This window comes from Plectrocnemia conspersa, unplaced genomic scaffold, assembly GCF_051122295.1.
Source record: "Plectrocnemia conspersa isolate PC_06_02 unplaced genomic scaffold, ASM5112229v1 ptg000006l, whole genome shotgun sequence".
In the NCBI taxonomy this organism is placed as follows: domain Eukaryota; kingdom Metazoa; phylum Arthropoda; class Insecta; order Trichoptera; family Polycentropodidae; genus Plectrocnemia; species Plectrocnemia conspersa.
This window is the reverse complement of record NW_028277170.1, coordinates 16,542,882-16,569,746: the sequence shown is the minus strand read 5'-3', so window position 1 is coordinate 16,569,746 and position 26,865 is coordinate 16,542,882. Positions and strand designations below refer to the sequence as shown.

The window sequence follows — 26,865 nt, the reverse complement described above, 5'->3', positions numbered from 1 at the left end:
TTTTGTTGGTCAGTCAAAAGTTGTCAATTGTCTCATTTGCAAATTATTGCTTAAAATGCTTTTTTGCACGTGATGTTCAGTTCTTCGGTAAGCTTTCTAACAGTCAATCGTCTGTTTAAACGAACAGTTTTAAAACTTTTTGAACGTTGAGTTGAATACAGTTATTTTAACATTTCATGAGTTTCTTTGCCACTTTTGCAACTCTAGACAAAACGTAATTTTAACGTGTTGATAGAAATCACAACTTGTTCAAACTTGACACTGACTATCTCAACGGATCAGCCTAAAGGACGTATTACTTCAAATGGATGTAGCGTCAGCAGTTAATATTCAATCATCACACCTCGTATCTTGACATTAAATATAAATGATAGTGATTTCTTTTTTTTTTTAATTTTTACTTTATATAATTGATAGAACATATTAGCATAATTAAAACGGAAGTTATTTAAGCACTACATTTATATCGCATGCTACATGACAACGGGCAGTTTTGCGAAGTTTTCAATAAAAGAAAAATTATGATACTGTTGAATTAAAAAGAGAAATTGCCGAATGTTGAATTTATTTTATCATTGGTTTCAATCTGTGGGTCGTGTAAAATAAAAATAAAAACCTTTTATCTAAAATATGCTTTATTTTCATTTAGTCAAATTATTTACAAATAAATTTACTGGAATCTTAAGCTTTGGTCATCAAACATGCCGGTTAGGTACTACCTGAACCTTTATTTATTTGGTTCAGTTAATAGTCTTACCAACCGAGGGTTAGGGTTACACAAGGATGTTTCTGATAGATTTTAAAATTATCTTATCTACAATGTCTCTCCTTGTCATGTATCGGTGTATCTAATGTCAGTTATCACTATACGAATTCTTGTATTCTATTTTATAATATTTCCCTTAATAATTGAGAAGCATTTTTCAATGGAGGCGGCTAGCCAATGACAGGAGCTTGATGAATGGCAATAAGTACGCCAGAACTCTGCTTCAGTCGACGACCTAAGATCAACTGTCCGGCATGGCTGAAAAATGTTGATATCCCTGGCGTTTAGTGAAGCAAAGAATACACTTAAAACATGTAATTAGCCGACGATTTCCATTTTTCTCATTTCTCTCTCAATTTTCTCGGAACTACTTTAAAGAGTTCTGAGAACATTGAAAAAAACATGAAAAATCTTGTTTGGCGTATGTTCGCCATAATTTACTGGATTCAAGAGCTCATAGATTTTTTCTCCAATGCATTTCAAGATTTTATAAAAAAGATGAGACATTTCCATTTAATAGTGGATTGAAGTCTACAGATCAGCCCAAATCATTCCATATTACCTCCATAAAAATTGATTAAATTTAGTATGTACCGAAATATCGATATAATTCTGAGAATACACTCAATATTGCAAATTTTAAAAATATTTCACAGTCGTTTTGAAGATAAGATATGGACGAATATATAGACTAATGTTAAAATATAAAGGTAAAAATAAAAACTGCAGTGAAAAATTACAAAAAGTATTTATTTCTTGAAAATAAATTTTAAATAATGAAACTGGACAAAAATGACACAAATAAATGCATAACCTCAAACAAGGCATCTTTATATAAAATTATAAAAATACATGTGTATGTAATAAAAAACAATAGTATGGCAATCGCAACCTAGTCTAATAGTTTTATGTTCTAATTTCACATTCATTCATTCACAGTGATACCGTTCTATTAAATAACATTCTTCAAACAGACGCAGCCATCATTGCTTTGGTGATTTTCTATTATATTTTTTTATTATTATTAACTGCACACTATGTAACCTATCATAATGTGTTTTACGGCTCAAGAATTAGATTTTTAGGCACACACTTTTTAGGCAAAGCTTCTGCAATTTCTTTAACGTTCTTCACTTCAGCCTCTAACTTTTTCACTTCATCTTCATAGTCTTTCAGCCATCTGAAACAATTATAACAATCTTTATTAGCAAAACGTTTTGATTAAATATATTACTTCAAAAAGTACAATCACCTCTGATGAGCATTTCTTGTAGTCTGAAGTTCTTTTATTTGCTTTGTAAGGTTTTTATTTTTCACTTCCTTCTCAGCATCATCAATTCGTCGAGCTAATACAAGAATTGAGAGATATTAAATTATTATAAATTAAATTATTGTCAAGTCTGTCAATATAAAAAAAAAAATACCTAGTGTATCCAAATCTTTCTCGTCAAGATCTGGTAGGTTTTTCAGCTGATTCATAATAGAGTTGATATCATCTATACCTTTCTGTACCGCTTTTTCAGCTTGTATAACATCAATTTTGACTTGTTGAACCTTTATTATAAAAATAGTAATCATCATTATTAATTTAGAAACGTTGATTTTTTGTTGAAAAAAAAGACAACACTATCCAGACACGTTAATTTAGAACAAAAGACTAACCTTAATAGTCGTTTGAGAAGTTAATCGTTGACGTTCATCACTCTTCTTTTCTGCTTCTATTATTCTATCTTCCGATATGTTTATTCGGCCTAAATTATTACAAATATATAAATAGAGTTTCACAGTATGTAAAATAATAGATAATTAAAATTTTACTTGGCAATTGCTTTGCTTCATTGCTCAGAATCTCAGCCGCGTCGATGACTTCTATAATAGCTTTACGCACAATTTCTGATTCCTAAAATTAAGAATATTTTTATATATTTCAACCTCATAAGCAATCCATATTAATAAGCAATCATAATACACAATTTTTTTTTTTTAAATTAAATAAAGTAGTTTAATTTAAAAAAAATGCTCTTAAAGATACTTATTAGCCTAACTCTAGCCCATATTGTTATATTAAGAAGGTGATGACTCAAAAGTATGAGTTTTCTTTGGAAACAAATTAGGTGTAGATGTTTCCATTACATAATCATTTTTACAAACCTCCGAAGCGTTCTTAGCATATTTAATGTGTGCTTCTTCAGCTATCGTCTTAGCGAGCTTGGCATTCTGATCTACTTCGTCCAAATTTTCTTTATCTTCAGATATTTCATTTATGGTGTCATTTATTTTTGGAATTTTCTCTAAAGAGGCATAAGCCTTGGTCTTCGACTCTTGAACTTTGTTATGGAATTCTAAAATTGTTAAAATCGCTTATTAACATTGTTTACATCTATAAAAATAATAAATAGTAGTAATAAAATTTACGTTTCAAATTGTCTACAGTATTTTGTGCTTCAATATACTTTTTGTTGACTAATTCAATCGCTTGTACACCCTTCTCGCGCCAATCTTCTAAATTTGCCAATGTTCCTTGAATCTCAGCGAAAAGTTCTTCACTTCTATTCAGAAGATTACGTGAATAATCGATTTGATCTTCTACATTTCCGAGCATTTCGCTATTGCCATCGATCAGCTTATCGACCCTGTCTTTGATCTTTTTAGCCTAAAATTATATAAATATTAGATGCGTTAATTATAAGAAATAAAATATAAACATGAACCATACCTCAAATATTAACTCGTCTGCTTCACTGTTGATTATTTTTACGTCAGTTTTTGGTATGTTTAGCGAGTTTACATTAGCGTATATCTCAAAAGATTTATCATAAACGCTGTTCGCTGTTTGTAGCGAATTTGTAGCTTTCGCTTGAATATCTTTAGCTTTTTTTTCAGCGATGGATACTTTTTCGTGTAAGTTTGTAAGTTCGTTGCTACAATTTTAAATGTTATCATTTGAGTTTTATTTGCTATTCGAATATATATTTTTTTTTCCATAAAATTACCTAATGTTGAACTGCAATTCAAGTCCAGTTTTGGCGAGTTGCTTTGCTTCTTCTGCTGTATGTAATCCTTGAGAAGCAATTCCGTTAATGTTGCTTGCTTTATGTTCTAACTTTTCTGCAATCAATCTTGATTCTTGTGCTATTATAGACATATTTGTAGATTGCTCCCCGAATTGCACAGAACGGTTTTGTGCCTTCGCATAAGCTTTTGCCCCATCAACTTGCAAATACTCCATGGCGTTCTAATGATACAAATAGAGTTATTATATCATAATGTAGATTGTAATATTTCAAATCATTTAATTTAAAAGCTTTGAATTTATTTAATAAACTAAATTGATAACATCTAAAAATAAATATTGAATAGAGAAGAAATATAACATTTATAAAACTATCTATGTGTTATTAATCCAGTAATCTTACCTTTGTAGCATATTTTTATTCAATGTAACTGCTGCATATTAAATTCAATTTTAACTTTAATTAGCACAACACCTGAAAGACCTGGGTTCCAATCTACATAATATGAACTGTAGTTTTTCTAAATTTGTCGTGTCTGGATGATCGGAATTAGTGACTATTATATAATTATAATTTTGACCAGCTTTCATATACTAGGATTTCTTAATCTTACAGAGGAATAATTGAAAAATATATTGAGTTAGATCGGGCAAAAAGATCTACACTTTAATTTCAGTCTGTTGTCTTAATACTAATTTAGTGGTTGTTGATAGTGTGTGTTTACTCCGTTGTACCGCATTAGGCTAACGTCTGTCATGTTGAAATTGAAGATTACAATAAATAAATAACTCACATTAAACTCCTTAGCAGAATTTTCAATTATCTCCTCAGCATTCTTGATAATAGTAGAACTGGTTTCTTTCAGTTGTTGAGAAGTTTTCGCATGCTCGTTGATCATTTTTAATTGATTGCTGAAACATTTCCAAACAATCAATATTTTTTTTTATTACATAATCACAAATCATTTTTTTTTAATAATACTTGATCTTATCCAATTTCGTATCAAAAGCTTTAAGTTCTTGGATCAATGTTTCGCCATTTTCTCCGGTTATTTCACTTGTCTTTAGAAGAATATTATTGATCTTTTCTTTCACCGTTGCTAAATTTACATCAAAATCTGAATCAGGAATAACAGTGGGACTTTCTTCAATGTCAGACAACATCTACATACAAGAAGTCAAATAACTTTAATAAAACATTCATGAACACTAAATAATTTATGTTGACGTTACACTTACTTTCAATAGCTTGTTTAACTTTTTTCTGTGAAGGTTCACAGCATCCTGTACAAGATTGTAACACGGCTCACAATTTTTACATCCATTTTGCCTATCGTATTTGTTTTCTTTACACCTACAAGAATCATCCTTCATTGTAATAAAAATAAATTACTCAAATATTAAATTAGGAAAAGATTTTTACATGTCACAATGAAGTCCTTCAACGTTCTCGAAACAAGGACACTGTCCGAGTGCATCGCACTGTAAGCCGTTTGAACCGATCGGATCGCACAAACATTCTTTACATCCTTTGGATGAAAAACCGTAATGTTCCAGTTTACATTGATCGCATTGTAATCTGTTGAAAAATAAATTGATTAAGATAACATATTAAGATACGACTATAATGCTATGATATTGGCATATTACATACCCAGTTACACCTGGTAGGCACTGACATTGACCAGTTTCAATGTCACACGTGTTATTGTGACTTCCTTGTGTGTTACAATTGCACGTTTGACAGCCTTCGCCAGATGCAATATTGTAAAAGCCGTCCATGCATTTATCGCAATTCCATCCTTGTACATTTGGCTTACAGGTGCACTTGCCTTTTAGAGAGTTACATTGAGGTATTCCATTGTCGTCTAACCAAGTTCCTAATCGATCACATTCGCATTGGCGACAATCACCTTTGTTTTGTGCCAACGCATCACCAAAGTATCCTGAGACAATATAATCATGGTTAGTTCATGTGCCATCAACAGTGACATTCAAACTAGTAGGGTTGCCAGACATCCAAAACCAGATCCTAAAATTAACTTTACGGTCATTTAGGGAAATTTTGAAGGGGGGAAAATTCTGACTTCAATAGAAATACTAAGTGTTGAGGAGCTAGAATGGACAATAAAAAATTTAAAAAAAAATATCAAACACGACGATCAGGCAAACTAGTGAACTTTTCTCGTTGGTGTTACGTAGAATCACTTTTACACTATTTGCTTTATAATAAATATATTATCAGCTAAGTAAGCTCAACTGATTTTATATTATCAGCAAGGTAAGAAAAACATGTTAATATTGTTGTATTAATAAATCTGAATTTATATACATGTGACATATCCTTTAACTATAATTGCGTGAATTAGATACTATATTTGCATCCCCTTCCATACATTCTAAATATCACTTCACTCACACGAAACTGCATATTTATGAATTTCGGTTTATGTAACGAATGCTTGGCAGCCCTCATTTCTCGAGCACATGCGCTGATGCGTCAATGTGACTAATAAAATACTTTACCAGTGGTTCATAACCTATGAACCACGAGTTTAGAAATGCCACACAATAACATCTAACTTTTTTTAGTTATCACCTTTTAACTCTGAACTATTATAAAAATATTTTTTATCAAAAAGTTCACTATACTAGCATAATACTAAGGTGACCAGATTTTTCTAACCTGAAATCGGGATAGAAGACAGTGTTGAGGTAGGGGGAGAGGTTAAGTGTATTATAATACACAAAACGAGTTTAATCGAGTTTTTTTTCTCTGGATTTTTTCAAGTTTTATTTTTTAATAGCCGCCATTTTTAAACAAGATGACGGATCAGAGTGGCTAAAACTGAGAATTTCAGGCTCTATTTTAAAAATAATTTGATAAAAATTACTACGGCATTATGCTTACAAAAACCGCTATATTCCACTATAAAAACATAAATAAATTTATTAGAAAGCTTATTTTAATTTTTATTATAAATTATTATTGGCCTATGTACTTTTTTATTATTTCTAGTTATGATTTTTTTATATATTTTTATAATGTCGATATGATGAAAACTACTAGGTACATACATAAATATATAGATCAATATTTTGCCTGAAGGTGGTTTAGAGCAGGACTCGGCAACCTATGACCCGCGGGTCACCAAGTGACCCGTTTGGTTATTTGAAGTGACCAATTTCAGTTCTGCAAATATAATTTTTTAACGTGTTACGATGTCACGACTAGACCACATATATGGTTGTTAGGACCAAAAATATTCACTGACCCGAATATTCTGTTTAAAAGTCACATTTTAATTATTTTGACCCGCAGCCAAAAAAGGTTTCCGAGGCCTGGTTTAGAGTTTCCTGGTCTGTTTTAAAATATGAGATGTTCACCCTACATCAATTTCTTCAAAAACATCTATTTTTAATATGTAGTTTATAAAAATACTTCATTTATTTTTAATTTTTTTAAGAAATAAAATAAAATAGTTTTTTTACAAATATATGTTATTGAAGTTTTAAAAAAATGTATAGTGCTAAGGGATATCTGATCTAACTTTATTTTTTATTCGGTGGGTGCTTTTAGTGCACATACATCATATCTGATCATAAATACCATCATATTGTTCTTTTTGGCTGTCAATGCTTTGCAATAATGTAAATAACATATTACGGGTAATGTAGAGTACCTTACTTCCAAACTTGTGAAGATATGAATAATAAATAAGACAAACCTGGCAAACATCTGTCGCAAGAAGATCCAGCCGTATTATAAATACACTTGAGGCACTCTCCAGTGGTTTGATTACAGTTGGCGACGGCGTTCATGTCTATGTTTTGATTACATTCACATGTTTTGCAGGGTGACTTAGGTCCGAATCTTCCATTTGGATCACCGAAGTATCCATCAGAACAACTCTCGCAACGAGATCCTATCAAAAATAATTCGTTAATATTGTAATGTCATAGGAGATAATGAAACACAATTGCATAAAGAGAAAACTACCGGCGTATCCTGTTGGGCATTCTGTGCAGACTATATCCTTCAGTTGAATACAAGCACCTCTATTAGGGCAAGGGCATTCTTTACAATCATTTGGTGTTCCCATCAGAGCGTTTCCATAATATCCCTTTGCACAAAGTTCACAATTAACTCCAGCCGTATTGTGTTTGCAAATGCATTGACCTACAAAGCAACAAAGTTAATAGGGAGACACGGAAACATAATCAAACAATAATTTTTTTAGCACAAACCAGTTTCTGAGTCACAGCCCTGTGCATGCTCGTTGCAATCACATGGAACGCACGGTTTGAACGGACTACCTGAAGCTGGACTGTGCCTGTATCCAGAGGCGCATGACTCGCAAAATTGGCCGACAAAACCTTTCGGACAATCACACATTTCGATCCACAAAGCCGGTTGTCCAGCAATGCCCCCAGTTTGAGCAGTTTCCATCTTGAAGTTTTCCAATACTCCGATACCGTTCTTGCTGTAGGTTCCTCTTATGCGTATTGACGTGAGATTCGACAGCAAGGACATGAACTCGCGGGGGCGCAAGTTGGGACTCCATTCGTAATTGGAATTTTCGTGCAGGCGAAACACGTACTCGTTTTTCTAAACAGCAACAATACAATCAAATGATCACTTATCGTCGTAAATACTATTTTAAGTATTATAATATACAACATATTTATGACAATAATAATTATTTATTCCGGTTTGTGAGTTGTCTGATAAAAATCTCTCACACTCCGTATAAAAACACAATCATAAAAGGACATAAAGTTGTAAAAACGCATAGCAAATTTTTCTATATTTAACTTTGATAATAATAAGTTACGCAGCAATCGCTAACGCTTAAATAATTCACATAACTCGCTATAAATATAATAACCTCAAACGAATTACCTGTGTACTGGGAACATTATTACCCTGTCCGTGAATTGGTATTTCGATTCTCATATCACCACTCTCCAAAATCAAATCAGCTTGTGACGTATGAGATTGGCTTTCGTTTATGTAAAATGTAAACATCAAAAAGTGATTGTAAGAGGCTCTCTGATCACCGAGGTATTGCTTAGGAGCCATAAAGTATATGTATTCTTTACTTGGAGATGAAACAGCTGGTAAAAATAATAATAAGTAAATTATTTTCTAAACAATATTGAAACCGTGAGAGGTAGATAATAATTTAATAAAAGGTTACGGTGTAAGGTTACAAGTTAAATCCACTAAAATAAATAAAATCTATATTTGTCCCAAACACATAACCATCGCCAATGTATATAAATATTAGTATATTGCTTAAAGAAAAAAAATTATCACAACTTGATAAATATTTGATATTAAAATTAGAATGTACGTTTTTATTTATTTATCATTTTGTTTTAAAAACTATTGGGATGATTAAAAACATGGTTTACTTAATTGACAAGAATAAATCTACCTCTTCTCACATGTGTATGATATATCATACATACCAATTGATTTATTTATTTTGTGATATTTAATGCCAATAGTTTTCCCGTGACTATCTTGAGCAGTCCATTTTTCATGGTTCCTTGCGAAGCTTGACTCCAATATCATTTTTGAGTGGCCAGTAGCAGATTTACATTTCGATGAATGACCGTAACAGAAACATGGTGTGCAACCGTATTCATTTTCATTATCCAGATTGAAATAACCAGGTTTACATCTATAATAGAAAATATGTTTTTAATTTAGTACATAAATAAGTTACATTTGGATGTTTAAATTTGCATTACTCTCCGCATCTTCTGCCCTCGACGTTCTCTTTACATCTGCAAACTCCAGAGTCTGGATTGCAATCTGGTAAATTGCCCATTGAGCCGGATTCGCTGCACAGACAAGGCTTACATCCTTGGCTGGTAAACTGATAGTAATTTGAAGCACATCTATCGCATTTTTCTCCGGTGACTCCAGCTTTGCATTGGCATTTTCCTTCGCTGTTGCATTGTAAAGATCTGGAACCTATAATTTACGATATAAATATGTTTAACAACGATAGATCAATATTTATTGTATTCATTTAATTAAATATTACCTATGTGATTACAACCGCAAGCTACGCAGAGATTGTCCCTACGTTGGTAGTAGTTTTCTTTACAGCGTTCACAGTTGGGTCCATCACGATTCTGCGTGCAATTTATACAATGTCCTCCGTGTCCAGTTCTATCATATAATTGCTTGTCGAAGAAGCACTGCTTTGAGTATCCATTACAATTGCAAGCTGTAAGATAAAATATAGTATAAGAACTTCAGAAAAACATACGCATATGTTAAAATAACTGAATGGTCAGATAGTCTTATCTCTATTTCAACCGTTTAACAATATTTTTGGTGTTAAAATTCGTAGGCATTCTTTGATTTTTTATCAGTATTTACTATTAAATAGTTGACTTAAGAAATAAGTAATCTCATGTTAAATATAAGGGAATAAGATTAGATAGCCTAGCAAGCCATGAATTCAATTTGGCACAATAAACACGCGATATAAAGAAACTCTTTATTACGACATATTTTAGATAAGTGAATGATTTATATACATATTTATCGTTGGCTTAGTTCTAACTCTACATACCATATTTAAACACACATTACTTGATCTTATTCAAGTTTCAATTGTACATATTTTGAGTATAATATTGAGACACATTATTTGTTGATGTAAAAACTATAATTTAATTTTTTTACACTAACTTTCCAAGTTGTAATAGTAATAAACTGGCCAGTTATTCCAACAACACACAAAGTTCGATTCTGATCCTTGAAACTTTTGCGAAAATATACAATATGTTAATAGTACTATGATAAAGCAACTCATTTCGTCTCGATTCAATCAACGTTACTGAGCAGTTTTTTCTCTTACATCATTCGGCAAATGAAAAAATTAAAGTTGTAGGCGTTCTTGTTCTCGCAAGAGTAATTTGATCAAGAGGATTGTTTTATATATAGTTTTAATTTAAAATTAAATTACTTAATAATATTTTTTTTAAATAAAGTATCTATCTTACTTTAAATGTTGATATAATTAGTATAAAATAGCATGCAAATCATTCAAAATTTCCAATCGGGGTTATTACCCTTTTTACCTACTAAAAGTGAAAATAATATAGCTTCACAGCTAAATTAAGTTATAGAAAAGCGAAAGCGCAGGCTTTGACGCAATATATTTTGATGTGCGCCGGTTTAAGAATGACATAAAATGTTCACATACATACACGTCTAAGCAAATATAAATATTAAATTGTAGTATTAAAATGTTTAGTAGCAAATTCAAGTGAATACAATTTTGAGATTAGTCAAATTTTTAATTAAAACTAAAATAATCTTATTAACTCAATATTTTTAACCTTAAAATTAAAAAAAAAATGCTAAAAATAACATGTTATTAGTCAGTTATAATTAAATACAAATATATTTTAGCTTATATATACTATTTACTATAAAAATTACAGTAGTTCTCAATTTTTTTCAAAAAAATAGATTTACATAAAAAAATTGATCCTACCATTAAAAAGGCGTGATATTACTTACAAGTAGCAACACCAGATTGAAAACAGTAATAAATATTGTATTTTAAAATATTGTATAATATAGCTTTTAGATATTATATTTTATCAATATTGTTTTTCTAATATTACCAAAATACAATTATGTTGCGAGAATCGAACCCATGACCAAGGATTACGTCATACAGGGTGTCTCTAGAGTGATTATTTATTATGTAAATGTTCACCTTACTTTTATTTCCCTTTTAGACATACATTAGAGACTATGAATCATAAAACCGGTCTTACTAAAATATCCGTTAATACTTAGTGATCTATCTGTGGCCACATATTAACTAATCGATATCTATTTTTAGGTTTCATATGTGTTTTTGTATAATCATATTATAATGTAAAAATATAGTCATTCTAAAAGCACCATGTATAATAAGATATGCAAATAATTTACTCAATATAAAATCGTTGTTTCTCAAAGTTAACTAAAAAAAGCCTCTAACTAAGTTGTAAAAGTACGATTTAATAAATCTCAACCCACAAGAATATTCCTCATAATTATATTTACCGTATATATGTTATAAATGTATAGGTATATAAATACTATGTATATTTGAATACATTACGTGATTTATAGAATACATATGACATATGATTATAAAAATATTTTTTATTCAAATTAACTATTTTTTACATCATACATAATTTTAATACAAATGTACGTTTTGCTGATGAAATGTTGAACTATCGAACAAAATACAGAGCGTGAGGTCTCCCTGCTAAGATCAAGTCTCCTTATATATATACATATAAATATGTACTTAAAATAATAAACATATGGTTAAACTAACGTTCAGTATCATAATAATCGTAATCATATTCGACCGCAAACGTAGGACAGCACAGGTAGATCAATAGCCAAATTGAGGATATCCTCAGAATCATCCTGTAGTCGGTTTTTTGGTACATCGTGAGTAGTTACGTTCGAAATTGAAGCTATTAAAGAGCAACCATATTCGTCCAAGGTATGTACCAGCTCGACGAGTTATCCGAGTTCCTTGAACCTCGTTGAAATGTCAAAGAAATGCTTGGCAATATTTTGGTGCACACTGTATACACAAGCACTACGCCTACACCGTCGTGTGTTCTTCTTAATACTATTATTTTGCACAAAATCGTTTAATCCCACTTGACTTCTAGAGCTACACTGGACTAAAGCAAAACATAGGGCTACTCATGATCGCTATGAAGATATTATAGTATTAATAATTAATAGATTTAAATTTATTTATTATAAAAAAATCGAAGAAGGAAAGAAAAACCGGCGACAAGTACTGCCGCTCGAAACTCTTCGTGAGAACTGCACGAGCGGACATCGATATACCTGTGGGTCGTTTCGAAATACCTTTGCTAGCTAACAGTACGGTATTCGCTCCAGCGCTTGTCAAACTCCGAAATTAATTTTTTCGGCAAAGTTTTGACAAAAATATCATTAATTTTGTCATAAAATATTTATTTTTCAGATTCATCAATATTTTTAATCGATAAAATTTTACTAACTAGATATTTTATTTTATTAAACTTTGCATCTATTTTAAATTTAATCTAAATTAAAATCATAGTTTTATTGATTTGCGGTCGATTTAAAATCGTTTTAATATTTTTTACATAAAAAATTAGAGACAGATTTTAATGAACGCATATTTTAAATAGTGTAGTACAGTGTTAATGACATGATATATCATGAGTAAAATGTACATACTGTGTTTATGTCATCTAAACAGTGGTATAAAAAAAGCTATGAGACACTAAAGCTAAAGATCCCAATTCATCAAAAACTACCACCAGTTACTTCCGATTTGGGACACAAAAAAGTTCATCCGAACTTTCACAGAAAGCAGCCGCTTTCCTTTTTACGTCAACGCTGGTACGGCTTCCGAAATCCAGAGTTCAACCAATCTTTGAAAACGACTGGATTTATCTTCACTATATTTTTATAAACCACACTAAAAATTATACTGAAAATTTTGATAAGCGCCGGTTGATGTACCAAAGTAATATTTTTATAAATCCAGATGCAAACATTGATTAAATACGTCCTTGATTATGATATCAGGGGTAGCCAACTTATTTGTTGTTTAGTATATATCATCTGATATCAGGGGTAGCCGACTTATCATATGAAAGACGTGTATCCGTAATAACAAAGTTTGATACCTGTTTGATTTGTTCATAATTTGTATAATTTAATTTGTTGATTGTGATTTTTTACGTATAGGGTCGAGCGTTGTTGTACAGTATAATTGATCCACATCGGCTGTTTTTCTTTGAATTTTTCGTTTCGTTTTTCTTTTAATATGAAATAGAATTAATTTGCCTGGCTTAAAAAATAATAATCCACCAAACAGTGACAATTATCTTCTTTTGGTGCAATGGTGGCTTATGTGCGTGTCCTGAAGCATAATCTGCATTCAACCAATGTCCAGGTCGTTTTCTGTTATCATACAGAATCCAATTTCATCACAGCTAATGATTCATTTCCATAATGGATTTTTTCGTATCAAATCATTAACGAAAAACACGCCTCCTTTACTTTTTCTATCTCAGCAAGGTAGCGAGAAACAGTTATTACACCAACTCCTAGATCACACGCGAGAGCGCGAATTTTGGTATGTGAATTAGCTTTCACCATCTTTTTAAACCATAATCGGATTGTTCTCTGGATAGCTGTCCTTTCTTTGAACGCCTTGTTATTATTTTTACCTGTCACAGCTGTCCCAACTTGAATTTGTATAAAAATAACTCGCAATTTATTAGCTTACACCCATTAGATTATGGCTGTAAAAAAATACACAAAAACAAAAATAACTTCTCATTTAAAGATGATTGAAAGGTGTATATTTGTAAATTGCAAATAAACAAAAGGGTTGAATACTGCATAGAGCCTTTCTCAATCGCGATCGATCTTGAACTGACTGAAAATCGGAAAGTTCATGTGGTGCAACCTAATATTGTACAATAGTTGGTACTGAAAAAATATATTACATTGAAAAAATTAAATAAAGATGGAGAACTACTGGAATAAATCGATATTCTATAGATAGAGATCAATCGTTGGGATCTTGTCTTCGGAGACAAGACGTCCTGGAATCTATGTGCAGTCTATCTAAGGAGTTTTATATATTTTTAGTATTTTGTCTGTTGATAAATCGACGAAGAGTAACTCTAATTGACAATATATTGTACTATTTGTATAGTGTAGTGAGATATTATACAATTTGAAGCTTGTTGAGGATAAATATTTTAATATTCACTAAACTTAATAAATATTTTAAAATAATTTAATAAATATATATGTATATAATAATATAAATAAAATTGCAGATCGATTATATAAAATAAAAATAAATAAATATATATATTTTCATATAATCTTATAATTTAGATATTATATGTGTATACAATGAATTAAAAATGAAGACCACGATACGTAGTACATATTTTTGGTTTAAAAAGCGGTGTATTATACACAGATCTACATATATAATCTATATCTGTCAATATTTTTTTGCAAACATGTTCTTTGTTCTTAGTTATAGTTAAATAAAAAAGCAGTATGTAGTAAAAGATATATCTACTAAGCATTTTTGTCAATTGTCAAACCAAAATATTCATTTTTTTTATTTAACAGTTAATAACTACAATATATTATGCTCTTTATTATAGCTAATTATAAAAAACAATTAATTGCAGATCAACGATAAATTATTGAAAAATGCTAATGAGGAGTTATCTTTGTGGAGGAAATCTAATTCCACAGTGTACTTAATTATGTTTATTTTTAACTTCGTAAGCTTTTACTTTATTTTATTAACTGGATAGTGAACATAGTAATTCTTAATATCTGAATAAAATTTTACTTGAATGAAATCAATTTTTCAAATTTTTACTCTTCACCTTCTATTTTATTTTTAAAAATATCACGTATTTTAAAGAATTTGTTTTAAACTACCATTTTACTTATTTGAGGCTTATTTGGCCACTCGTGCGATTTATTAGCCTCATATTACTTTTACTAATAAATTTAGAATAAAATGTAACTAATTAGTATGAAAAACTATATTTGATATACAATCTGAAATTTTATTTTACTGATACAAAAAGGATTAGGCCGCACAGCGTGAATTTTTTCGAAAATGAAATTTTATTTAATAATATATAATTCGTTTCGTATTAGTAAAATAAAATATCAGATTGTATATTGTAATTCTTAATTTCTGAATAAAATTGTATATCAAACATATTTTTTCATACTGAATAGTTAAATTTGATTCAACATTTTTTAGTAAAAGTAATATCTTTAAAAATTATTTATTCCATTTATTTAAAAAAAAATATTTTTAAAAGAATATAACACAAAATAGCTCAAATCAAATCCATCATTCGGTACATACGAGAGAATAAAAAAATCTTAAAAATGGGATAAAACATGGTTTGAACTAAGGAGCGAAATGTTCGAATCGATAATGAACGAAACGATAAAAAAAATATATTATCGATTGGATCGAAAATGGTCGATAATTACCGTTTATTTGATCTATATTACCGTTTATGTGAACGATATTAATCGATAACAACGTTTGTTATCGATTAATATCGTTTAATATAAATAATATCGTTTAATATTCATATAAATATTGTTTAATTTTGTACAATCTCAAAAATTAACGAAAAATTTCGTAACTTTCGTTTGTAATAAAAAAAAAACAATTTTGTTAACAAAATTTTATTAAATTATTATTATTACAAAATTATCTGAAATGACCAGTAATAATTAAAAAGGCCAAAATATTAAATAATAAAAATAATACTTTAATCTTTAAAGCCCAAAAATCATTCAGTGCTAAGCATTCGGCAAAACTCGTTCCATTTGTCTCTGAAATTCAGTGATGAATTCTTTCGAGAGTTGTTGTTTTAGATCAGCAGCGAGCACTTTTCCAAGATAAGAGAAATGGGAATATTTTTTGAGCGATCAGTGAATCATCAGCAGAAAGTCCCTCACCCACTGTTTTTAGTACCAGAACTAGTTCGGCCATAAACGTGAAGTCTTCTACGTTGGGGCATATAATTTCGCGCGCCATTGGTTAACATTGTTTTATTTTGTCCTTTCCCGCCAAATATCACTTAAACAAACGATAATATCGTTCATTATCGATCACTATCGTTAGAGATCGATAATCGAAAAATTCATTTTCGTTCATTATCGATATTAAACGATAATCGATAATGAAAATTTATCGTTGTCGTTATCGAAAATTATCGATAATTATCGATCATTATCGTTACTCAATCGATACGAAACGGAGACTTCGATCCTTAGTTTGAACACTGAAAGATGGTAGTACGAATCAGGCATGCCACAAGAAAGAACAGCGGGAGCTTAAAATGTCCGTCAAAATTCGTTGTTTGAATGAAATAGTCATGAGTCAATATAAGTTATAGCATAGCATGTCACATCACCTTTGATGTTCTTCAGTTCAATAAATCACGTACATGTTTGATGTACCACACTGTCTGACTTTATATTTATCTATTTTATTTTTATTTACTGTAAATTTTTAATAAGCAACAGCCGTTTGCCTAATGTGTTACAACGGGATAAATACAATCAACAACTATTATGTAAGTTCCGAAACGTCAGAAAATCTGTAAATCAATTATAAACTATTATTACAGCTTACAATATCAAATAGATGTCACTTTGTACGAACTAGCGCAATTTTATTTTAACTAATCATCACAATATCCACCCGTAAGATTAGAAAAATCTAAGAAAACCTAATCTGTGATGATTATTAGGTATTTTAGTTATATAGTAATCAGTAATATTGCTCTTTCAGACATTAAGAAATTTAAAAAACACTAGAGTACATATGAGATTCCAATTCACGTCTTTCAAATATTAGAGGTATTAATCGGAGTTATGCCACTGGTCTCGCCAGATTTTTATAAATCTTTAGACCGGTCTAAGAGGCAATGGAAAGAGACAAGTGTTTTTCTGTTGTATTGAACGCCACATAGAAAAGTTAAGCTATTTTAACAAATTACAGGATAAAAAATATTTAAGGTTTTCATTTGACTCACCTTGTTGTGTACTAATTCTGATATTTATACAACACATGTTATATTCTAATGTGCCTATTACCTCTTACCTATAAGCCTATAAGCGTTTCTATTTTTGTTTTAAAAAATGATTCTGAATTGTAAATACAAAAATAATATTTAGGAACTTTTCTTTAAATTGAATTAACTTACGTTTGCATTCATGGACATCATCATGATATCCTTTGCCCCAAGGAGCGTCGTTGTAGAAGTCCAAACATTTCTCACAGTCTTTTCCATCTGTTTTGTGCTCACAGAAACATCTTCGTTCTCGTACGTTATTCACGTTGGTATATTCACAACGTGACGCATGGCCGTTACATTTGCACCTTGCGCCGACGGCGATATCAGCAATGGCATACCAGTAAGATTGCAGCACTTGCTGGTCTCCGAACACTTCGTCACCGAAAGTATTTAAGCGATTGAGTGAAATACGAATGTCGGTGGCTGTAACCCATTGCTGGAAGGAAAAAATATATTAACTCGGTATAAATATTACATATGACTTTTCGTTCAACTAACCTGTAATTCAGGACTATTATCAAAATCATGAGCTGATGGTCTTCCTTCGAGTGTTGAGAACAACACGTTGCCTCCCGTCAATGGGGTCATTTCTGAGTATTCACTTGTACATAAAGCTCGAGTTTCCGAGCCTCTTGAAGCACTGCTCGAATCTGGTAGACCATACATTTCGCGACATCCAAGACTATTGAACAAAACAATAAATGTGATATCTAATTATTTAATATTACAATCATTCAAATAAACCATGATTAAAGAAGATATATATTATATATATGTATATTAAAGTAAAACAAAAATGACAATAACAACTAGTGATGTATAAAACAATGAACGATCAAATGACCAAATGATGTCTTAATATGACAAACCGTGACATGAATGCCTATGTATTTGAGTTATGGTAAACAAATTAGTTTTCTACTATCTTCTACACCTGATTTGTTGTTATTCGTATCAATCGTAAGCATCACGGCACAAAGTTTTACTTGTTAAATAATATGAATGAACGGGAAAATATATGTATATTAACATTTCAAGAAAAACCTATAACAGATTGGTATTGTAATTATAATAGTCACTAATTGCTCTCTCAGACTTGATAGAAAATATAAATCATTTATGATCTATCCGTAATAATTTAAGAAAATAATTTCTCCTGCTCTGATGATTAAACGACTCTTTTTAAGATTCTTACTTGAACTGTTTTACAAAAAAATCAGTGATTTAGTTTTCTGTGCTTCTTTAACTCTCTTAATAAAATAAATTGCAAAATAATCTATACCTGTAATACTGATACGGTTCCCATTCTCCATTTTCCGTTGCCCTTTTAAAAATAGCAAAACTCTCAGGACGTGGTGACAAAAACACTAGTCGTATGTATGTAATGTCAAAGGCTTTTCCTGAAATCATTCAAAACAAATCACAGATATATTATTTATGTTAAGATGAACATATTATTAATATTGTCAATAATCACACCTAAGTTGAGTATTAGGTCAACTTGACTTGGATATTGAATTCCTTCGTTCATCGTCTCCGACTGCCACCAAGTTTGATTTTCGTACTCATGATGAATGTCAGTCAAGAAACTGGCTTGAAAACGTCCGGGAGTGCATACGTCGCACGACTTCCTCGACGGGGCAGTTTGAAAGCAGAACATGGTGTCACCGCTGTCACCGCACGTGTTGTTCACAGTCATTTGTACACCGAAAGCTGCATTTCCGAATTCTGGTAAACATCTCTAAAAATAAATTAATATGACATGTTAATCTTGCATCTATTTGTTGTATATACATACTATATAAGATGTCATATTGATTCACTATCTTTAAAACTGAATTCTACAATTTCGTTAATATGTATTTTATTAAAAGATAATTAAACGAGCATGCTACAAACAGGTCATCAAAAATGCTCAGATTTGTTATGAAGTAGATTAATAAAATTTAATTAATTAAATACAAATTAATGCTCCAATCAAAGTATTATAATATACAATATTTCAACCTCTCTTATATATATTTTTCATTCAAAAAGTGACACAATCTTCTTTGAGTGCTTGTGAGTATCACACAAGATTAATAAAAATATTATATCTGAAAAGTATTTATTTATTGCAACATCACAGGCGTTAGCCCAATGCGTTACAGTGGGGCAACACAATCATCACTGCTAAGTAAATAGTGAAACACCAGACTGAAATCAAAGTCTGTAAATCAGTTAAATTAATTTTATTAATCATAAAGTATTATTACAGCCTACAATCAATAGATGTCACTATGCACGACCCAGTTTTTTACATTTTATTGTAATTTATGTGAGATATAAATAAATCTGAAGGCACTATAACTGCCGATATGAAGCATTTGTAAATAACTAGGCTATTATTTTAGTCAACCTAATCCGCTATCTTGTTCCAAAATGGCGGCTTTAAAAAACTCATTTGGCTTGAAAAAAATACGAGAAAAGTGATTTATAAAACGTTTAAAATAGAATTTTAAATAATTTTTTTTTTTGGAAAAATGGTATACTACTATTTTTTAATTCTTAGCTGTTTAAAAAATATTTTAAGAAATAAAGAGGTCAAAAATGTTCTATAATATAATATAAAATAAAGAAAAATAGATATAAAAAAATTCCAGATTTTTATATAGTATATAAATCTCCATAACTCTGCCGCACAAATTTTTTTATTTTATTTTGTATTCATTTATTGTGGAAAAATGTGGGATATCTCATGAATGAAAATCTACGACGTTAATTATACTTGATGCAACTTATATGACATGAAGTGTTTAGCAGCAAGCTACTGTGCATAGCTCAGCTACTCTACAGCCTGCAGCTGAAAATCGGCAAGCATTGCTAGATTGTCGCCATCCCCCCCTCCTTCAAACAAATTTCATTGGGAATACACTGTCATATAATTCATTGTATCCCAACGCTCTCAGCACAAAGGCATTAGGATTAAAATACGGATATCAAATACGTATTCCACATGTATGTGAATATACTGAACATAATATTCGGAGTTCGCAATTGCCGCGCGCATGGCATTAATAAAGAATAGGAGAAGTAGAGGACTCAAATTAGATCCCTGTGGTACTCCAGGACGAGTGTTGAGCATAATGAATGTGTTTACCGCAACATAGTTTGAATAGAAACTAGAAAAAAACAGCACCTAGTTTGTCGCAAGAATGGTAACAAATTATATAGTAATAAAATATTGCGTTATCGTTTTCACAAACACAAATACGTTAACACATTAGCCACAGCAACGAATTTTGAATATGGCCCAATTTAGTACAACAACATTTATCATAAATCAAAATGACATGAAATAAAAAGGTCAATATTATATCACATATTTGTTCATGTAAATATCACAAAGTAGATAAGTGTATTCCAAAATATCATCAATGAATCCTCATTCCGCTTGGGTTGTTTATCGTTCTACATATTTTATATTTATCTATGTGATAGTATGATGAAGCTCGTACTATATCAAGCAAAAATGTGTTAAAATATACAAGTTATTAATGTATAATTTAAGTATTATCATACATGTTTTTATTGTTGTGATCAATTGGAATTATAATAAGTTATAATTATTACTTCCGCTCTCACAATTGAATGCTCCAGTACATGTGATTTGAACCCAAGCAATGACTTGAAATAAATGGGTTAAAAATTTTAATAAAAACTAATGTGTTTTTTCACATATATATTTATTTATACATACACTTGGTATACATAGATAATATAATACATTAGATCAAGGTTATGAATTAAATTAAATAAGGCAACTCAAAGTGTAATTAAACTGTGATTATCAGTGCATGGTACAATTGTTAGCAAATATAACTTCAATTTTCTGCTTCAGTAATGTTTAACAATGATTTGTATTGTAACACATATATTATAATGTGTACAGAGACAAATTAATACATAACATATTTGAACTTTTTGTCACAGGATCAGATGATAGTATGTTTAATTACACGATCTATGAGATCTTGTTTTTAACATCGAATAAGTAATAGTACATTTTTGGCACATTAACTTTACGAAATACTTACGATGTTATTGTCCTATTGATAGCAAATTATGTCTCTTCAGTATTTTTATATTATGCAGAGTTCTGATTTTTTTTTGAGATCAAATAGAACAGAAAAACTTGATTTTCTTAAATTACTGTTGTTGATATAAACGAAGAGAATTCAGTAGCTCTTCGGAAATATATCGCGGAGTAAAAATAAAATAGAAACAAGTGGAAGAGGATGATTTGCAGGGCCAGCCCGAGAATATTTAGCGCTCTAAAAAAATTTCATCGGGAAATTCTTGTACATTTATTAAGGAGACCATATTTTTAAAATATCAAAGGAGAACATTAAAAAAGGTCATCTCAGAACAAGGTACAAAAATTTTCTAAATGGCCTTTTTAGCTCTCGTAGCGTCCCTAAATGAACAAAAATTCCCAGATGACCTTATTTTGCCAGTTGAACAATGCTGCTTGTGTTTATACAAACTTCCACAACCGTGCTAAACAAATTCAAATGGTGCCCCCGTTCGGAGTAAATTGTTTTTGGGTAACCCGCCCCTTGGGCTGGCCCTGATGATTTGTTTACGATAAATGTATCAAGTGAAACATACATATAATCTGCGGAGAATTATAAATAAATCAGGTTACCCGAAAAACGTAGATTACGACTTTCAACAATAACAGATCGACAACAAGAAAGAAAATCGCCTTAGGCTCCTATTTAAGCAAACGTTGTATAAACTTCAGTTAAAACGTACACGAGAATTAAACTCTTTAAACTGTAAATCTTTCAAAACTAGATCAAAAATGTCTGAATATGGGTTAGGAACATAATGAGATATTGCATCATATGTTTAAAATGATGCAATGCACTGTCATTATCTCAATGTTTATTAAGATTAAGAACCATGTAGTAGGAAATTCTACATTTAGAGCTTATCTGCGGAAAGATAACAGCCAATTTTGCTATTGCTGGATTAATGTCAATAACGAATTTCAGAGCGGATTTTTCTTTAAATTATGGAGAACGTGCACTGCATACTCTCACATATGAAATTGGATTTACTGTATGTTGAATATCAACATTCAGACATATTTTACCGAAAATTAAAGTTTATAAACATGTAACTTAAATTTGAAAGCTCCTAAAATTTATATTTAATTAATAACAGTCGGTTCGTAAACCAGAATAATCCAATAAGTATATTTTACATTAGGTATTGTAAATATGTTTAACCTCACATGCATTTGAGATGAATATTTATAATTGTAATATACTGTTAATGCTAAAAGTCTATCAAAATACAACTAAAGCACTGATAAAATGTTAAAACTGTAAATACAGTTGCAGTACTTTTTATTTATGTGAAATATTGAAAAACATTTTTAACTGCAATGATGCGAAATTTTACATAAAGGATGTATAAAAGGCATTCAATGGAAGTGTAAATATATTTTATATTATATTGTAAATCATCGGAATTAAGCTTTCATATATGTATATAAACTGTTCGAAAGCTTTAGAAGTTTTTATTTTTAATTTATGTGGGATATTTTTTAACGGAATGTATGAGCCATAAAAAAAGTATAGTGGTTCATATTAATATTAGCATTTTTTTATACTTTAACTTTCTTAAATAGCAAAATACAAATTATTACCAGTTATAAGTTTATTACTATCAACAAACAGTTTTGACCCAAATTTAAGGTAATTCAAAGATATGTTAAATTACACTGATTAATAATCTTCTTTTAGTTTGTTTTAATATTGGGTATCATATTTGAATCAACAAAATTCATTATTATACTATACTATGTTATGATATTTAACATTTAAAAATCCATCATTAGTCACGATTTTATCCAACACCAACTAGTGGACAAGGCCATACAGCTCGTGTGTGACGTCATCGGAGCAAGGGATACCAATCGCGGTGAGTATGAGCATGTATCTATCTACTAATATTTTTTGTTTCTAAATTAATTTAAAGTTATAAAAGCTGAAGCTCTTTTTTGTACCGTATATATGCATGGCCTAGCTTGATTTTATTTAATATTTAAAAAAATACAAAAAAACCAATCAACAGCAATCTCCTAGACAACACTCGAGTTTATATGGGATTCGAATTACGTCTTTATATTTTTTGAATTTTTAAAATTATGTTTATTATGGTTTATTACTCTATATTGAATTAGAAAAAAACACAACAAATAATTTGATATAACAATATTGAATATTAAAAAAACCTTTTTTTGATGTTATGCTATCATATATGTAAGTTTATGTGCAATTATGTACGTAAATAGCAGCACTGTTTAGCAAATAATACTCGAAATTAAAGTGAATCCCATATATCCACAGACGCCTTTCTCATGTGACGTCACGTCAAAACTTAAAACAATTAGTATTTTCGATTCACTTATTATATAAGTCTAATAATTTTGAATTTATTAAAAAAAATATAATATGAATATGGGGGAAAAATTTAGGTACATTTTATGACATGAAATTTTACTGTTCTTTTCTTTTACAAGCAGTAAATAGTAATAATAAAACTAGTAGCACAGAAAAGGTTTTCTATCCCTTGCTAGTACATACGACTTTATGCTTTTGTTTTGTAAATCAGAGAAGGAACTGAAAACGCACAAACATGTGCTCGGCAAATGCTTTCCAAGAAACAGATGCTGGTTGAGAGCACAGTACCAAAATACTCACACACAAACCTGCGATTTCCAATACGCGTTCATCCTAAGATGTTTATGATCTAAAAAATTAGTAATTACAGAATTTTCCAAAAATAAAATTCAATCCATTTGCCGAACTGAGATGAGCTATAGACGCACGAGTGTCAACAATTTGAAGCCCAACATTATAGCGATGTACTTCATTTTAATCGTCAATTATAATTGTTTATTTTTACAACATGAGCTCACAATATCAATAGAGTAGAAATCTTATGGAGCACGTCGTATAAACACACACATACATATACACATACCAGAAATAGATTAAATATCTAAGAGTCAATGATCGTCAACTTGGAGATAGATGGTGAGACGGTAGTTTTTCAAGTTATTTTAGGTGCATATAGTTACTGCATCCAAAGTTATATCCGACCCTCCTCTCTCTCTCCTCTAGTGTTATATAATAAATGGAATAGTTTTCTTTAATTATAACTAATATGGCCACATAAAGCTAAAAATATGAACATATCACTTCATATTTTATGTTCATAAATACATACATTTGTTGGGAGTCATTGTTGATTGTTTCTTTATCAGGACAATGAACCATATTTAGCGACAAACAACTACTCAAAGCTTTAACTAAAATATGAGGGTTGACATTCATATTTTAAAATGTAGAAAGATTTTCGTATCTAAGATAAATATGTGTTAATTTATGCACAACAATGAGCGCTCATATCAATGGTATGCGTGAATAAGTCGACAAGTCAAAAATATATTGGACAAAAGTTTTAAGGTTTGACATTTTATGCAAATACATTTATTGGTTTCCTGATATTTTATTAATTATTAATTATTAATATAGGTTTGTTACACTGTCTTTATGATGATAAATTAATAAATTAAACGTGTTTTAAACACTAGTACTTCACAATAAATCTGTTAACTTATTTATTCGCAGCTTAGACATATTAGCCAAGAGCGCAAAAATAAATAATTAAATTTTTCAGTTGGGTCATCTACTTAAGAAATTGTTTTTTTTATTGCCAAAATCTTCAAATAGGGTTTTGCAACAAACATATAAAAAAGGTGCAATATATACACTAAAAAAAGATGCAATATAAAAATTAGCGGTTCCGAATAATAATAAAAAATCAACAAATAACTGTTAAATTTATCTTGTCAATTATTTAAAAATACTATTTCTTTTCAGCTGTGCCACCAAATATGCACTTGTGGCATCTTAAAAAATATTAATGTATCAGTAGTATTCTCCATTAAATTTTTGCCTATATTTAAACCACAGGAACTTCAATATTTTTAATGACTTGCACAAATATGTATGCATGAGAGTTCAGAACTAGTGATTATTATAATTCCGATACCATAGATAAGGTTTTACTACCTTATTGAATATATTATATATATATACTAACTTATTGAATTTAGTATTTTATAATAGTTTGGTAGTATAGAAGGCTCCATTGATTAATATAAATAATATCTATAAAAACCTAGATGGTTATGTATACTTATATAATACGCATAGATAGTGTATTTTTATTTAATATCCATATTTTAATTATGTTAGGTCTGATGTTACAAAATAATAACTACATGCAGTGTTATCTTTGAATTAGTTTTTAAACTGAGTTTTCAGACACGATTTAATTTAATATTATTTTATAGCTTTTTTAAGTATAAATTATATCTCCAGATGATCAACAATAAATTATAGAATACATATTTTGTAAGAAACATAAGCTATTCAAAGGTGACGCGATTATGATATTGTACTATCACTACCAGCATTGTACTGCTGTTGCTGTGTTATTAATGGTTTTATTTTTGCATATATAGATAGCTTTGGAAAAGCTTAAAAACAACCTGTCAGGTTAAGCTGTTATAAATTATTTTGGTAATTTTCTTTATGTATTTAGGTACATATATTCCTAGACTTTAAAGTTATTTATAATATCATGCATTGTGGAGATTCGGTTCACACGAATTTTTAGGGTAAGAATACGATTGCTCCATTGAGAAGCGAGGAATATTCTTCATAACTTAAATCCTCACATCCTTAAGATCCGAGTGTAGAAATGCATAGCTTGATCGCACTACACATGGTCTAATCTCAGCTAAGCAGGAAGTGGAGTGAGAAATAGTCGAGGATGGAGTACCTGCGGCATTCCCTGGTCGTTATAGCAGGAAGCCAAGGTCCTGGCGGCTGTCTCGGTGTGCTCTTGTGCTGGTGTCAGGGTTGGAGCCAGGGCCGCCAGCAGCAGCCAGGCCCTATGGCAGGCCATCTGACCCGCGGGGAGATGGAGTCAGGGTAGCTAGAAAACACAGGAGCGGCCCCAACGCAAAGCAACGATTCAAAGGCCCCGCTAACACTGCCGACAATCTGCGCCCAACAACTCGGACATAACCTTGAACGCGCGTTCGGTTTTGTTCGGATTTTGCGAGACAAATCTCTGGAGGGGGCTTGACTAATATACTAAATCGACCCTCAAAGTTCCTAGAAAGCATAGGGTGCTTTCTGCGAAATAAATTGAAAAACATATACAATATATGTTGCTTAGCCAGGATGGCTTATGTCAAATATATATATCTAACAGTGAAAATATATTCTAATATAATTTCACTGAAACG

General features: G+C 30.4%; 1 protein-coding gene across 2 annotated transcripts; it reads right to left on the bottom strand.

Moving 5' to 3' along the window:
* Positions 1 to 1,498: 1,498 nt before the first annotated feature.
* On the bottom strand, positions 1,499 to 26,608 carry LanB2 (laminin subunit gamma-1). Of its 2 annotated transcripts, XM_088188426.1 has the most exons (26): positions 26,394 to 26,608; positions 18,966 to 19,227; positions 18,769 to 18,886; positions 17,985 to 18,168; positions 17,616 to 17,922; positions 9,839 to 10,024; positions 9,540 to 9,765; positions 9,255 to 9,469; positions 8,683 to 8,897; positions 8,028 to 8,388; positions 7,780 to 7,959; positions 7,508 to 7,705; positions 5,434 to 5,725; positions 5,203 to 5,358; positions 5,019 to 5,133; positions 4,762 to 4,943; positions 4,574 to 4,691; positions 3,760 to 4,001; positions 3,483 to 3,687; positions 3,182 to 3,419; positions 2,918 to 3,108; positions 2,585 to 2,666; positions 2,429 to 2,517; positions 2,191 to 2,320; positions 2,019 to 2,112; positions 1,499 to 1,946 (listed from the first exon to the last, which is right to left on the bottom strand). In XM_088188426.1, the coding sequence occupies exons 1-26, from the start codon at positions 26,517 to 26,519 to the stop codon at positions 1,826 to 1,828; spliced, it is 4,833 nt and encodes a 1,610-aa protein (XP_088044552.1). In that variant the 5' UTR covers positions 26,520 to 26,608; the 3' UTR covers positions 1,499 to 1,825. The 2 variants fall into 2 exon arrangements, with proteins under 2 accessions (XP_088044552.1, XP_088044553.1); XM_088188427.1 differs by lacking the exons at positions 17,616 to 17,922; positions 17,985 to 18,168; positions 18,769 to 18,886; positions 18,966 to 19,227; positions 26,394 to 26,608 and adding an exon at positions 12,152 to 12,662.
* Positions 26,609 to 26,865: the final 257 nt, after the last annotated feature.